Source organism: Silene latifolia, chromosome 5 (genome assembly GCF_048544455.1).
Source record: "Silene latifolia isolate original U9 population chromosome 5, ASM4854445v1, whole genome shotgun sequence".
Lineage (NCBI taxonomy): Eukaryota > Viridiplantae > Streptophyta > Magnoliopsida > Caryophyllales > Caryophyllaceae > Silene > Silene latifolia.
The window spans coordinates 17,907,641-17,923,784 of record NC_133530.1 but is presented as its reverse complement, the minus strand read 5'-3'; the positions used below and the strand labels follow the sequence as shown (position 1 = coordinate 17,923,784).

Genomic DNA, 16,144 nt, shown 5'->3' with positions numbered 1-16,144 from the left:
TTGGTGTCCGAAATTAAGGAGCAAGCCACAATGTTTGCCAGGAGACAACTACTTTCTCCAAAAGTTCTCTCTTTGGTCAGAAATAGAAACATTTCAAAATTAAATTTTTCATCAAATAATTCAGAAGAAAGATGTACTCAAGAACTTCCAGATGTTTGGCATTACCAGGAGTGGGAGAAAGAAGGATCCTTTCATAAAAATGTCCAGGATGGATACTTCAGAAATGTCATGAATTATGGCACTGTTCCTCTCTGGACTCGTCGTTTTACTGCTCTTCCTTCTGTGCAGGGCAAAAATTTACTTTGGCTTCAGGTTTAATTGCTTTCTGTCTAAACCGTTTTACAATGTGAGACGGTCTGTGTATATATTAACGTGTTTAACTAATAAAAAGACCGTCTTACACTGTAATTTGATTTTACATGTTAGCTTGATTTTTTTAGTAGGTCTCCTGAGAGACGGTAAAACTAAGTGATATTTTACCCAAATAACCCGCTAAAATTTTGAGTTTTTCTGAAACTTGAAATTGTTAGGGTTTGTCATTTTTGGAATATTGTGACTTGTGAGTTTAGTTTATTGGTTTTTTTGTGAAAAAGTTTTGAGCTTTTGTGAAACCTGAAATTACAGGGTTTTGTTAGGGTTTGTCATTTGTGAAAAGTTGTGATCTTTTTATACATGGGGTGTGTAATTTACTGGGTTTTAACCGTAATTGTTCTACTACATACACAATTAGTCTTGTGTAAGGCGGTTTACACAAAGATAATGTAAAACGGATTCAAACATAACCATTTCGTGGGTAAAAAAATACTTGTAGTTGCTAAAAGAACCAAAGATAAAGTTTTGTGCCACAAAAAAGGTTGGGTTTTCTTATTTTTTATGGTGATTAGAGTTAACCTTTTTCGGGTTTTGGTTATTTGTCAATGATTGGGTTTATAAACATGGTTTTTCTGAAGCTTGAGTTTAGTATGAGTTTGTGTTCTAGTAAAGGCAGAGTCTTTATTAAAAATCATGGGTTTATCATCTTGAATTTCGAAACCATGGGTTTTGTAATAGTAGATCTGGATTTTGATTTGTGGGTTTTCTACAAGATTAAGGTTTCGAAAATGTGAATGATTATGGGAATATCAGTTATATCTTGCTCTCTAATTGGAATTCTTAGAAGTTTGTTCATTGTTGTTTTTGTATAACCTATTTCGACATGTTTCTTACTTATGTGACTTCCATTTTCTGCAATTTACAGCTTCTACGGGTTGATGACGAGCAGAAGACGGCGTATCTGAAGCTGTTTACACTTGGTTTAAAACTGGCTACTACTTCTGACGACTCAGATGTCGTTGAACGTTTAAGGAAGCTGTTCAAAGGTTCGCACTGCACTACACTTTACTTTCTATGTCTCTGTTGTCGATAATTGATCCTGTGATTATAGTTACATTTACAAATTACAAATCTGTTGATTGTAGATGCTGCTCCATTCTTCATGGACTTTGATCTCTGGTTCTTCTCTCGCTCACAGGTTAGGCTTACTCTTTTGAGTATGCAATGTTAGCACTTAGATTACTAAGTTTCTATTGCATTTTTGCTGTTTGGCTATATTCTAGAACAATAACTCGTCTTTTAGATTAGCGAAAAAATTGCAATTTATAAGGTCATGTTTGTTTTGAGTAGCATTTTCTATGTTGCACTGTCTAGTTTCCTTTAGTTAGTCTGATTTGTGTTGGAGTATGGAAACACTTACTGTATGAGAGTCTTATTGATCTATCGACTGAGTGAAGGTGACTTGTGAAAAAATGTACGCAGTGTAATTTTTTTTGTCCATGACCGTTCGTTTCATTGTGAATCAAATAGAGACGTCAGGCGTGACAACTTTTTTTTTTTTTTATTTGAAAGGTGCGGAAGGGATACAATGGCTCGATTGATGCTGCTGCGCTCAAATTTTCACCATATGATCCTCTGGATCACCAATCAATATTTCCTGTAGACCCTTCAGTTGGAATTCGCTGCGCTGATGTAATGTTGAAGTTTTTGCTTTTCCTCTACGATTTATACCAAGTTTTGTTTTTTTTGATTCTGTAGTAAAATTTCCGATATAAATAGCCATGCTTGGTGTTATGTTGGATCGGTATATGAATGTATGTTATGGCTAATATTCCTTGTCTGCGACCTTGCGACCTTGTATGTACAGATTTTCTTGTTCTTTGCTGTTGATGGCGATGTCCCCGGAGATGATCTGTGCAACCGTGAGGCAGTCATGGATTTTCTCAATGCTCTCAACTCTGAGGACGGCATTCGCAAGATACATGTATATATATACCTCCTTTATTATTCTTGTATTGTCTGATCATGTCTATCAAATTGCAGTTGAATAATGACAGTGGTATTCTTTCAATGCAGGTCTTCACTGTGACATCTGGAAGCGTGGTAGCGGCCAGGGAGGAGCTGAACGGAATCAATGTTAAGCATCTAAGTATCGAACAGCATGGAACTGGGCTTCTGAAAAAACTTGTTTGATGCAATCTATAAATAAGTAGGGAATGAGTTTCTGTTAACATCAAATCTTATTGTATGCGTATCATCTAGAACGGGTTCAGCTGTTTTATCGTAGTAAGGTACGACTGTAGCTGTACGAGTCATTAACTATGGGTTATGAACTCTGGCAGACCGTCACTTACCACTTCTGTTACGGTGACCTGTTCTGAAATGCCAAGTGCGAAGTGCTAAACTGCTAATGCTTGCTTTTTGTCCATCTTGTTGGCTGTTACTATGAAGATATGCTACCCTTGTTTGCAATTTTTAGACGTGTGAGCGCGTGCGCTGTGCTGTTAAACGCGACTATTGGATTTGAGGGCATTTTCCGAAAAGTATCCATGAAGACAGTTATAACAGCCTAGTTTTAACATGGGGCTCCTTCGAATTTGAAGTTCATTGCTTGCCTTTTACCTTTTGTTGGCAGCCCAGACTCCTCCGGATCATGTTGGGCTTATTATTGAACTTTGCACAAATTCTGATCTAAGACGTATGTATTCGTCTTAAACAATAAAACGTATCAAATATGTGGATAAGACAAGAAACAAAATGCTTAGGAAATGGCAAACTCATGTTCCATCCACCTATATAAGGTAGTATTTGACCTCTATAAACTTAAGACGGATAGCCGGTTTAAATTGTAAATCATACGATCGTAGTAAAACATAGGGTAAGAATCGAACCCTAACTCCATGGTTGGGATAAGAGAGCTCTTACCATGTGATCATATTGGTCTTGTTTACGACGATCGTAAGTTAGGACGAAAGTAAATTGGTTATTTTATAATAAAAAATACTCTATATTACTTTATAATTAAGTGATCACCCGTTTATTATTAGAAAGTAACCGTAGTCACATTTACTTTTTATAATAAAATTGGTTATATATATCTGGTCGTAACTTAGACCGTATCGTTACAAATGAGAATTGGTGGTGACGGGGAGTTCCCTCTAGGGTTTCCTTGGGAGGGTGTGGCCCCTAGGGTTTCTGCCTAGATTTTCGCCCCTGATTGTCAGGCTCGAAATCTTTCGTTTTCTTTAATCAAAAATTTCAATCTCTCTTTTTCTAGACATCATGGCAAAGCAAATTTCACAGAATACGTTAGACCTCAATTGCCTTTCTAATGAGTCTTTTGAGGAGGACACAGAAGAAGAGGAAAAAGTGCTAGATTGGGTTGGAGAGTCGACGGAGGAGGAGGAGAAGGCTGGATTGTGCATTGTGGGGCGATTGTGGACGGAACGGAACGTAAATCAAAAAGCCCTAATTGACACTATGATTAGGGCATGGAAAACAAAGGAGAAGGTTATAGGGGAAGTGGTTGATAAGCAGTCGAAACTGATTACATTCAAATTCAATAGCGTGGAGGACAAGAAACGGGTGTTGGAAGAGCAACCATGGCATTTTGAGCGGCACGTGCTTCTTTTGGCAGAGTTACGTGAGGAAGCCATCCCAACAGAGGTACCATTATTTTTCTCTCCCCTTTGGGTGCGAGTTTCTAATCTACCTATTGTCGGCCGACTAAACTCTGAAAATGCTATTAATATTGGGAACACAGTGGGAACGTATGTGAATGTTGATAATTCTGTCAACCCGGAGATTAATCGTTCTATGCGCATTAAGGTTGTTGTGGATGTGCGCAAACCGCTCTTAGATAGCATAAAACTCCGTGGGAAGGGGGGAAAGGTGTGGACTGTTCGGCTCAGCTACGAGGGGTTACCCTTATTCTGTTATGTGTGCGGACGTATGGGACATGGGGAGAAGGACTGTGGGGAAAGAAAAGGAATGATAGGAGAGGGGAGGAGGTATGGTGATTGGCTGAAAGCTTCGCCCTGGCGTGTGGCGAAACGGTCTGAGGGTGGAGAAGGGGGGAGTGGAACTTGTGCAAAAAAGTTGTTTCCCGAAAACGAAGATCGATTAAAGGAGGAGGAGGAGTTGGACAAAATGGTAGAAATGCTGAGGGGGATAGGAATTCAAGGGGATGCGGAGTTGGAACGGGGAAGTGAGGGAATGGAGAAGACAGTGGGGAAGAGGAACGAAGGGGAGAGACTAGCCTGCAGAAAGGAGAGTGACCTCATTGGTGCGGATCAGGGGAGTGTTTCTAGGGTCAGTGGAGGCACGGACAGTCGGACTTTGGCTAGGAAATTTATTAGGGTGAGGAGGGACTGGGGGAGGAGAAGAAGAAGGGATAGGCAGATGGTTGGAAAGGAGGTTGGGGCAGGGAGGGAGAGATGGAGGGAGGCGATAGTGGCGAAGGAGGTGTTCAGTGCAAGAGATGGTGTAGAAGTGAAGGCATTAACGAAACAAACTTACAAGTAGCGGTGACTGGCGATGACCAGCACCGCGAACAACAATGAAAATATTCAGCTGGAACTGTCAAGGGTTGGGCAATACCTTGACGGTTGGTACCCTCCGGGATTGGTGTTGGAGGGAGTGCCCAAACATTGTCTTCGTTATGGAGACAATGATGAGTGCGAGGGAGCTGGAGAAGATTCGTAATAGTTGTGGTTTTTCGTCGGGTATGTGTATTAGTAGTAGGGGGAGGTCGGGTGGGTTAGGTCTTTGGTGGAGGGATGTAAATGCTCAACTGATCTCTTATGATAATAATCATGTGATGGTAGAGGTGTTAGATGCTTCGGGGGTTCCCGTGTGGAGAGCAGTTGGGGTTTATGGGTGGCCGGAAGCGAGCAATAAGCATAAGACGTGGACTATGATTAGGACCTTATGTAGTGGCAGCCGGGTACCTATTGTGTTGTTTGGTGACTTTAATGAAATTCTCAGCGGGCAGGAGAAGGAAGGAGGGGTGGTAAGGGGGGAGAGACAAATGGACGCGTTTCGGGAGGTCCTTGATGACTGTGCCCTTCAGGATATGGGGTATAAGGGCAACACGTTTACATGGCATATGGGTCTTACCACGGAAACTATGATCCGAGAACGGCTTGATAGGGCTTTGGCTACTATGGAGTGGAGATATTTGTTCCTTAGAGCTTTTGTGCAACACTTTCCTATCTACTCATCTGATCATTCGGCCATCATGATAAAAGAAGAGGAGAGACAGATAGGGGGAGGGGGAAGACGGGATTTCAAGTTCGAACCTTATTGGGTGGAGGACGATCAGTGTGGGGGGTTGTGAAAGAGGCGTGGGAAGAGGGGATTGGGGAGGATATTACCAGTAAAGTGCAGCTGTGTGGGGTGAGATTGGCAGAGTAGGCAAAGAGGCGGTTCGGGGATGTGAAGAAAAGACTACGAGAAAAGGAAGCTGACTTGGCTTTTTGGCAAAAATAACCACCTTCCGCGGACATGTTGGCTCGATGTAGAGATACGGTCAAGGAGCTTGATGAATTGCAGAGGCAGGTCGAAACATACTGGTATACGAGAGCTCGTAAGTGTGAACTACGGGATGGGGACAAGAATACGAGTTACTTCCATCACAAAGCCAAACAAAGGAAAAGGAGGAATACAATAAAAGGGATTGAAAATGAAGGGGGCAGCTGGTGCATGGAAGAACACGAGATTTCAAGGGTTATTGAGGACTATTTCAGTGATCTTTTTTGTACTAGTAACCCCTCGGGTTTTGACGAGGTCTTACAATGCATTCCCACGGTTGTTTCGGAAGATATGAATCGGGTTTTTGATAGCCCACTTCGAGATGAGGAGATTAAAGCGGCCTTGTTCAGTATGCACCCACATAAAGCGCCTGGGCCGGATGGCATGCACGCCCTTTTCTATCAGCGATATTGGGATGTTGTCGGGTTTGACCTAAGCAGGTTTGTTCGTGATTGGTGGGAAGGAAGAGGGGGCATCGACAAAGTGAATATGACCAATGTTGTTTTAATTCCCAAGTGTGATTCACCACGAAAGATATCGGAGTATCGGCCCATCAGTTTATGCAATGTGGTATACAAAATCATATCGAAGACATTGGCAAACCGACTGAAACCGTTTTTAAACGGATTTATCTCAGAGAACCAGAGTGCCTTTACACCCGGAAGACTCATCACTGATAATGCGCTAATTGCCTTTGAAACGTTTCATGCTATGAAGCGGAACGGGGAGGGGAGGAATGGAACGATTGCTTTGAAGCTTGACATGAGTAAGGCGTATGACAGGGTGGAGTGGGTGTTTATTGATGAAGTAATGCGGCGGATGGGTTTTTCGGCTAACTGGCGAAATAAAGTAATGAACTGTGTTTCGACGGTCACTCATTCTTTTCTCATCAATGGGAAGGTCACGGGACTGGTCCGGCCAAGCAGAGGACTACGTCAAGGGGGCCCGATATCGCCATATCTTTTCCTTCTTTGTGCGGATGCGTTTTCCTACTTGATTAGAGATGCGGTGGGCAAGGGGCAGATACATGGGGCGAGAGTTTGTAGGGGAGCTCCGAGGATTTCTCATCTCTTCTTTGCGGATGATAGTATCCTATTTGCAAGGGCAACTATGAGAGAGTGCTCAAAAATAACTGAGATCATCAGCAAATATGAAAGAGCATCCGGTCAGAAAATTAACTATTCCAAGTCGGAAGTTGTCTTCAGCAAAAAGGTACTACCAACTAAGAGGGTAGAGTTATGCACGGCTTTGGGGGTTCGGGAGGTGGAAAGACATGAGAAATATTTGGGGCTGCCTACCATTATCGGGAGATCGAAAAAAGCTATTTTTGCATGCCTGAAGGAGCGTGTATGGAAGAAAATGCAAGGGTGGAAGGAAAAAATGTTGTCAAAACCCGGGAAGGAAATCCTCATTAAGGCGGTAGCTCAAGCAATCCCAACTTATATGATGAGTCTCTTCGCGATTCCCGAGGGCTTAATCGATGAAATACACTCGACCATGGCCATATTTTGGTGGGGTTCCTCAGAGTCCCAAAGAAAGATCCATTGGTGGAGATGGGAACGGTTGTGTAGGCCGAAAGCCATGGGTGGAATGGGGTTTAGGGATATGCGGGTTTTTAACCAAGCTTTACTTGCAAAACAGGTTTGGCGAATCCTAATGAACCCAGGATCGTTGGTGGGAAGGGTCATGAAGGCGAGGTACTTTAAACATTCGTCTATCCTTGAGGCACGGCAAGGACATGATCCGAGCTTTGCGTGGCGGAGTCTATGGGGATCAAAAGCTTTACTTTTGGAGGGGTTGCAATGGAGAGTGGGTAATAGGCGGTCTATTAGAGGGTGGGAAGACGCCTGGATTCCGGGGGAGCGAGGGGGAAGAGTACCTCTTCCAAACATTGAGGCATGCCCGTCTATGCTCCTGGCAGAGCTTATTGATGCGGACACGGGTTCGTGGCGAGAAGCGAGTTTACGTGATCTGTTTACGGAGAAGGAGGTCCGAATGATTTATGAAATTCCATTGAGCAGGAACTTGCCGGAAGACCAACTCTATTGGTGGCCTAGTAAGAATGGGGTTTATACAGTCAAGTCGGGTTATTGGCTGAGGATGGGTCCAAACTTCGAGGCAGGGGATCACATTATGGCGGGAGGAAATAGTCTGTGGAAGCTGCTGTGGGGTTTAAAGGTGCCCCCTAAGCTTGCCCATTTTCTCTGGAGGGGATGCGCGGGGATGATGGCGGTGAAAGCCAACCTGTTCCGTCGTCACTGCTGTCCAAACGAGTGGTGTGCGTTTTGTGAAGAGGAGAGGGAGACGGAAATACATGCCCTGTTTCAATGCCATTGGACGAGATGCCATTGGGAGGGGAGTGGTTTCGGGGAGATAATGAACGAGGCTCCTCAAACCTCTTTTGGAGAGTGGCTTTTATGGGGAATACAGCAGGTTGACAAAGAAGAGAGGGGTCGTTTTCTTGCGCTACTATGGGCCTTATGGACCATTCGAAACTCGCACTTGTTTGAGGAAGAACCATGTAACCCGCAGGTAACGATCATGGGGTTTGCAAGGATGGTAGCAGATTATAAAGAAGTTGCAAGTGTGGTTCATGTGAGAAGTGAGACGGTGACAGGGGTAGGCAGTGACGGTTGGGAACCACCAGCAGCAGGGACCATTAAAATCAACACATATGCTGCAATCTTTGATGATGGGACGGTGGGACTGGGAGTAGTGGGAAGAGACGAAAATGGAGCCGTGAATCTGGTGGCCTGCTTAAGAACACGGGTAAGGTGGAGTGCGGAATTGGCGGAGGCAAAAGCTATGCTGTTTGGGTTGGAGGTGGCGAGACGGCAGGAGTTGTCAAGGATATGCGTGGAGACCGACGCTCTTAATCTTGTGCGAGCAGTTTGAGGAAATTTTACGTTGAGAAGCCCTTACGGTCTATGTGTCCAGGATGTATGTGAGTTAGCTAAAGTTTTTGATTTTCGGGGGGTGTTCCATGTCAAGCGGGGAGGTAATACGGTTGCTCATTTTTGTGCTAGAATTTGTTCGAGTGCGGAGGAGGAACAAGTCTTTGTAGTTGATTTCCCTCATTCCGTCCTTAGTTTGGCGGAGCTTGATTTGATTTAATAAAATTTAGCTTTTACCTTAAAAAAAAAAAAAAGAATTGGTGGTGACGGGTGACGGGGTGAGTCTGATATGATCCATTGATCCCATGAAAATTGGTAAAACAAATGAGTCACTGATATTAATTCCCAATCGCCATCAACAGTAAAACAAATGAGTCACTGATATGATCCCATACCTTCAAATTTCAACTTTCTTCCTACTTATACAACAACTATTCATAATTTCATCCTTCCTTCCTCCCTTCTTTTTAATTTCTGCCAAATTTAATTGTTAAATCATTATCATTTCTACCAATTATTATCCAAGTAATTGTCTTCTTAGTTTTTGCCAGAAATGGATCAATCAATAAAACCTCGAGGTGTGTTTTCATTTATTTAATTTATTTCTTTATTTTTTGATTAACTTGAGCAATTTATTGAGTTTGGATCTCTTGAATTTTGGGTTGTTTTATTTTCTGGATATAATTAGTAACAATACATGAATGATCATTTAATTGTTGGGTTTTTGATAACTTGATGTTTTTGCCAACTTCATAATGTTGAATTTTTGTGTGTAATTGTGGGAACCCATCACGGTCAATTGTTTACCTTTTTTATATTTTGCGAGGGTATTTTAATTGAAGGTAAACAAATGCTCGAGACGGAGGGAATATGTATTGCTATGTAGGAAATAACATAATCCTTAGGACTGTATTAAAATTACTGTTCATTGATATGTGAAAAATTTCTCCTTTTGGGGGTAGATGATGTGGTTGGATATGCAGTTATTGTGTGCACGGCTGAATTTCGGAGTGGTTTTCGATCAATGGAGTCTTTTCGTTATAGTGATTGTCTGGTTGGAAAATTGGAGTATATTGTAGGGGTAGTGTAGAAGGGTGTTACTCCCTCCGTCCCAGTCAGTAGTTTACATTTACTTTATTTCCCTCTATAATTTGATGGTGTGGACACTTTCCTGTTATGACTCGTACTGTTTTGCTAAACTGTTTATGTAACGTTGGCACAGATGTGTGTATTGTTGGTGTTGCACGCACGCCAATGGGGGGCCTTCTTGGTTCGTTGTCATCTCTATCTGCGACCAAGCTTGGGTCAGTAGCTATAGAATGTAAGACCTTTTCCTTCACTATCAGTATGGGTATTTTACAGTATATTATTGCATATTTTGTCAGCCAACTCGGTGATGGTTGTAAACTGTGTAGGTGCACTTAGAAGAGCTGGAGTAGATCCATCACTTGTACAGGAGGTGTTTTTTGGAAATGTCCTTAGTGCCAATTTGGGACAGGCTCCCGCAAGACAGGCGGCTTTGGGTGCAGGTATTCCAGACTCGGTTATTTGCACCACCATCAACAAAGTGTGTTCGTCAGGAATGAAAGGTGCGGATTTTATTTTTATCAGGGCTTGCTTAAAATGTAGGGTAATTGCTTATAGAAGTCTAGGGTGGGGGGTTAGGGGTGGTAGTGAAAAGCGGAAGGGGAGGACGAGAACACAATATTGCCCTATTAAGGAGGAGATAGCTACCCACCTCCTCCCTAGTTACCCTATTCCCCAAATAGAGGTAGTAGCACTAGCTCCCCCACCTTACTTCTTTCCCCTTCACCACCATCCCTCCTATTTTTCCATGATAATTGTCTCCATTTCAAGCGAGACCTTAAATGTGATTTCCGCTTTAACTGCGTGGATTATGATTGGTTGCATGTTTAACATGTTAATAGCAACAATGCTTGCTGCACAAAGTATCCAATTGGGGGCTAATGACATCGTTGTGGCTGGAGGGATGGAAAGCATGTCTAATGCACCCAAATACATATCCCAAGCAAGGTTTGTCATTCTTCTTCTCTGTCAAGCTAAGACAACTGTTTGAAGCCTAGGCCAAAGCCTATGTTTATGTTTCCCTTTTAAGAGTTGAAGAACTAATGTGTTCGTCTTCTTAGTATCTGCGTAGTCGGTTAATTTTTTTTGTGTCTTCAGCTCTTAACGCTCTGAAACTAAATTGTTAACATTGTATGAAGTGATTGAAACTGGTAAACTTCATAGACAATCATTATTGTCATCTTTGGGCTTGCTGCATTTAACTATGACTATCATAACTTGGTCTTGGACTAAGTCTTGTGTGCCCACTGCCGTCCTCTCTAATTGCCCACACTCCAAACTGAATCTCTTTGGTACACTACTTTTAAAATTGCTGGCTATATTGCATCAAACTCTGAATCTTAGTTCCGAGAAACAAAATTTTGAGAATTGAGAATTGAGACGATATAAAATAACGTCTCGACCGACATGACCCCCCACCATTCACCATCACTTGACCAACGTTTGTCCTGCTACTGATTCTATAATTCAAGGAATGTTTTTTTTCCAGTATAAAACGACATTATTACTGCCCAAGTTTATATCTGATCAGTGTCGACTATGACTGATGGGATCTTCAGTCCTTTTAAGTTTTATCTATCTAAATATTTTTGAGCAATGAGTGCGGCTGAAATTTCTGGACAGGAAAACTTAATCCCTTTCAAATGGTTTAATAGTGTCAAAATCTCCTATGCCTACTATATTACTCTGTTATTCTCTATTTTGGTGGAAGCCTTATGCTTTTTTGCTTAATTCATCTTATTCATTTCTCTCTGTTTGACTGCAGAACAGGATCTAGGCTTGGACATGACATTATCATTGATGGAATGCTCAAAGATGGTCTTTGGGATGTGTACAATGATTTTGGTATGGGAATATGCGCAGAAATCTGTGCAGACAAGTTTAAATTGTCAAGAGAACAACAGGTATATGAATGGTAAACACGTTGCAGTGATTTTACATATCTTTTTTCTGATAGAGTCAGTGTCTTGGTAATTCATAATTTGCGCTCATTGTATGGTCATTAATGTACACTCTCGATGTAGTGACAATGGACAAGGACTTGCTTTATCAAATGTTGCAGGGTTCATAGATTTGTAGTTTTTGATCTTTAAGGTTCTGACGCATGGGTGCTGATTTTGTATTTGCAACTTTCCTTTTGGTTTCTCTATATGTATGTATACGTGAAAATATCTCTTGGAGGGTATAGACTTGTTCAACAAGGAATATATAGGACAAGAAGTTGATATGGCAGAGGAAGTGTAGCCATTGTTTATGAGGCTGAGTGGAAGAAATTAGTCATCCGAATTCTGTTTCATGATATAGAGGAGAATCTTTGGAACTTACGGAGGTTCCTAGTTCAGCCATGATTGTGGTATTGGTCGTAGCGGCTTATTTTTGCTTAACGTGACCGATGTTGTCCTAGTGGTAAAATTTAGTTTGCGGTGATCTTCAAACCTTCACAAAACGGTTGTGTCGTAACCTTGATTTAAAACCATGCTTGGGAGCTAGGAGGCGGGAATGAGGGTTAGAGATCCTCTCAGGCATGGGTTGTAGTTTAAATCGCTGCCAGGAAAAAAACACCGGAAATTGAATTCCAAGTTTGCTGGAGGAAAAAGGATAATAGGGATCTTGACAACCTGAAAACTACAAACATGATCAATTGATCATGGTTATGTAAAAGGGTTCCTAGTTAGGAATTGAGTTTTTTTTTTAAATTTTTTTTTTTTGCTTTGCGTCGGCAAGATGAATTCCTATCCATTTGTCTTTCCGTGTACTTTCCAATTTTTTAAACATACTCCATAATGTTCACCACAGTTTTCAAAAACCCCCTTATTTTAATAAATGGGAAGAACATTATGGAGTGGAGGGAGTTATTAATTTCTCATCTAAAATTCTTTTACTAGACCCACTAGTATCGCTCAGTAGTTGTGTGCGTAAAGTCCTCATTTTGAGCAAGGGCAAATGCCCATTCTTGTTCTTTCCAAAGTGGACTATATTACTGGCCGAAGAAAAGAACAAAAGATTAAATGAAAACATTTCTTTTTTTACTTTATCTGAATTCTCTGTGATCTTGCTACGACATTGTTTTCTGCACAGGATAATTATGCTATAAGAAGCTATGAGCGTGGTATTGCTGCCCAAAAGAATGGTGCATTTGCATGGGAAATAGCACCGGTAATATTTGACTTCCTGTTTTAGCAACACATGGTTAAACCAATGAATCTTCATGTTTGTTTCTTAATGAAGGACAAGAAATTAACAACATTGAATGTATTTCTACTATAGGTGAAGATATTGGGAGCTAGAGGAAAACCATCTACAACTATTGATAGAGATGAGAGTCTTAACAAGGTAAATCACGGTCTTATTTATTTCAGCAAATGAATTCGTTGTTACAATGTTACGTCTTTGTTGCCTTTCCCTCCCCACTTAGCGTTGTCGTAATTGCTTGTTGACAGTTTGATCCTGCCAAATTGAGGAAGCTTTCTCCTAGCTTCAAGAAGAGTGAAGGTTCTGTGACCGCCGGGAATGCATCACTGATTAGGTGACAATAAGAGCTTAATGTTCCCTTGTCTCTCCCATTCCCCCTCATTTTCAAAATAAAAAGTATGTATATTCATGTATACTAGGTGTATATTCTTTGTTCCAGCTAAGTGCTAATCATCAATATAATTGTTTAAAGAATTGTTTCAACTTTATGTTCTCAAAAAATGGAATATACATATTAACCTAAAATTGTTCTCCATGTCTCCCTTCATCACACATGTATTGTCCCCGTTTCTTTTATGGCCAAACAATGTTAGCATTGACGGATATTTTCTCACAATATATAATTATTTTGATAAATCAATCATGACCAATTTTACCTATTGCTCGACTTGTATATGGAGAAATTATGGGTCAAAGTTGGTATCGGTTGACCTTCAAAGTCATATCAATGTGAAGACCACCATGCTTCCGTTGTTTGGCTATATTTTTCACTGTTATAGAAGAATTCATATTAATGTAGTGACCACAAAGCTTCATTGTTTAGTTCTTTTTTTTTGGATTTTTAAAAATTTCTCACTTTGGGCTGTCTCTTAATGGTTGTCCTTTTTAATTTGAAGTACGAGCAGTCGTTTAATGTAATCTCAACGCTACTTTTATTATGAGTCCTTTGGAAACAACCTCCTTGTTCTGTTAACAAATTAATACCGCTGCTGCTGTTGGTTTATCGGTAGATCCCTACTCTTAAAATACTAATGGTCTCCCTCGACTTTCTGCAAATAGTGATGGCGCTGCTGCATTAGTATTGGTGAGTGGAGAAAAGGCCAAAAAACTTGGACTTCAAGTTATTGCTAGGATCAGAGGGTTTGCTGATGCAGCTCAGGTGTTAATCTATGTTCTGTTGTATGGCATAAAGTTCTACCTTAGTGTCTTTTTTAAAAAAAGAAAAAGAAAAAAGAAAAAAATCAGCTCGACTTATGATTGTTCAATTTTAATTCTTCTATTGACATTTTCTGACCAGGCTCCTGAGTGGTTCACCACAGCTCCAGCCTTGGCGATTCCAAAAGCGATTTCTACTGCTGGTTTGGAGGCATCTCAAATAAACTTTTATGAAATCAATGAGGCTTTCTCAGTAATAATTTTTCCTCCTCATCTCACTTTTTTTTTTTCATGTCTAGCATTTCAGTTTTTATTATACCCTTTGCTTTATGGTTTGCAGGTAGTGGCTCTTGCAAACCAGAAATTGCTTGGGCTTGATCCAGTGAGTTTCACCATTTTCATCTTCAAGTCTTTCCTGAGGTTTCAAAATTACTGTCAATCATTTGACATTTAAACTTCTGACTGTGCTCCTCTAATGTTGAAACTTTTTTTTTGAGTAGGAAAAAGTTAATGTGCATGGTGGAGCTGTGTCTCTGGGACACCCTTTGGGTTGCAGTGGAGCTCGAATTTTAGTCACATTGCTTGGTGTACGTCAATTTTTTCACTGTTTTGATATGATAATGTTTTTAGTTTTCTCCGTGTTTAAATGACTGTCGTATCCCACCTTTAAGTTATCCATTATTCTAATAGTGGATCTTTCAAAAAGAAGATGGTGCCGGGGTTAAGTTCTTTTTCTCTAGACGGAAAAGTGAAAGACTGAAAGAGCGGATCGTTTAACAGGTTCAAACTTACAGGTTCTAAGGGAAAAGAAAGGAAGATTTGGTGTTGCTGGTATTTGTAATGGCGGTGGAGGCGCATCTGCTCTTGTCCTCGAATACATGTAAGTCTGACATAAAGACTGCCAAGTTATTCCGACTTCTCATATTACCTCATGTACCCCGTATCTAAGACTAGATTATCTGACATGGGTATTGACTTCTAGAAACATTTGAATTTTTTTTAAATAGCAGAGTTTGACCCTTTGACCCTTTGAATTTTTTTTTTTTCTAATCGAGTCAGAGTAACATAGTAAGATAGTGCTCGTAAATTTCAGTCTTAAGGCATGTGACAAAATGTCGAAATATCTTACTGGGTTATTCTTAGTCACCTGAAATGTTACTTCTCTGCTCTAATTCAGGTTGGTTCCTGCTGTTGGGAATTCGAAACTGTAATACTGGCCTGGTGTGTACATCAGTATATTCAAAAGTCTACTTGAGCCAGAAATCGTACTGACAGCGCGTCATTAGAACAGATGCTTGAAGAATTCCGGGATATTGAGGCCGACAACACAGTAATGTTAGAATGGCTACTGTAGTAACTGTACCTTGTAGTATTGTAAAATAACCACTTCCTCCATCACAGTGGTTTGTGTACCTTGCATTATAATTCTCTCTCACAAAGAAATAAGAGGTAAATAATTGATGGAGGAGGGAGTAAAAGTCACTATCATGAGGATGTGTTTCTACTTCTGAAGTCGTTTATTAACAGTTAAAATATCCCGAATAATACATGTATGTAGGTTCAAGTTGAGAAAAAGAATTGTACATCAGATGTATTATCTCATCTTTAATGAGTTTTTTTTTTTTTTTTTGAGTTCTATAGAGTTTATAAATTACATTTTAGTTTTATGACGTCAAAAATCAATTTTTTCTGAGCTTATATGTAATTTTTTTGAGTTATAATATACTCACTTTTTGAGATTAATGTTTGAGTAAATGAACTCAAAAAGTTTAAATTAAAACTTAAATTTTTTTTCTTAATGCTCAAAAACTTTTTCTTGATGCTCAAAAACTATATCATCTGATGTATAAATATCGGATGTATAATCCACTTACTGGTTCAAATCCTCGTGGTTGATCAACCTGAGACTTTTTTTCCTAAGTCAAAGTATGTCACCTACGAAGCTATACACCTCGTGAAAATCCTATAAATAT

General features: G+C 40.4%; 3 protein-coding genes across 4 annotated transcripts; all 3 read left to right on the top strand.

Moving 5' to 3' along the window:
- LOC141656943 (uncharacterized) lies at nt 1–2,784 on the top strand. Its single transcript, XM_074464036.1, has 6 exons — nt 1–312; nt 1,238–1,358; nt 1,458–1,510; nt 1,885–2,004; nt 2,180–2,296; nt 2,389–2,784. The coding sequence occupies exons 1-6, from the start codon at nt 31–33 to the stop codon at nt 2,503–2,505; spliced, it is 810 nt and encodes a 269-aa protein (XP_074320137.1). The 5' UTR covers nt 1–30; the 3' UTR covers nt 2,506–2,784.
- A 2,200-nt stretch (nt 2,785–4,984) lies between these two features.
- LOC141654941 (uncharacterized) lies at nt 4,985–5,650 on the top strand. The gene has a single exon (XM_074462049.1). The coding sequence runs from the start codon at nt 4,985–4,987 to the stop codon at nt 5,648–5,650; it is 666 nt and encodes a 221-aa protein (XP_074318150.1).
- Nucleotides 5,651–9,095: 3,445 nt separating this feature from the next.
- Nucleotides 9,096–15,798, top strand: LOC141656938 (acetyl-CoA acetyltransferase 1-like). Of its 2 annotated transcripts, XM_074464028.1 has the most exons (14): nt 9,096–9,316; nt 9,961–10,059; nt 10,154–10,327; nt 10,667–10,772; nt 11,590–11,728; nt 12,903–12,980; nt 13,092–13,157; nt 13,265–13,350; nt 14,076–14,175; nt 14,314–14,424; nt 14,512–14,553; nt 14,672–14,758; nt 14,966–15,051; nt 15,349–15,798. In XM_074464028.1, the coding sequence occupies exons 1-14, from the start codon at nt 9,292–9,294 to the stop codon at nt 15,380–15,382; spliced, it is 1,233 nt and encodes a 410-aa protein (XP_074320129.1). In that variant the 5' UTR covers nt 9,096–9,291; the 3' UTR covers nt 15,383–15,798. The 2 variants fall into 2 exon arrangements, with proteins under 2 accessions (XP_074320129.1, XP_074320130.1); XM_074464029.1 differs by lacking the exon at nt 15,349–15,798 and having other exon boundaries at nt 9,116–9,316; nt 14,966–15,055.
- The last annotated feature ends 346 nt before the right edge of the window (nt 15,799–16,144 follow it).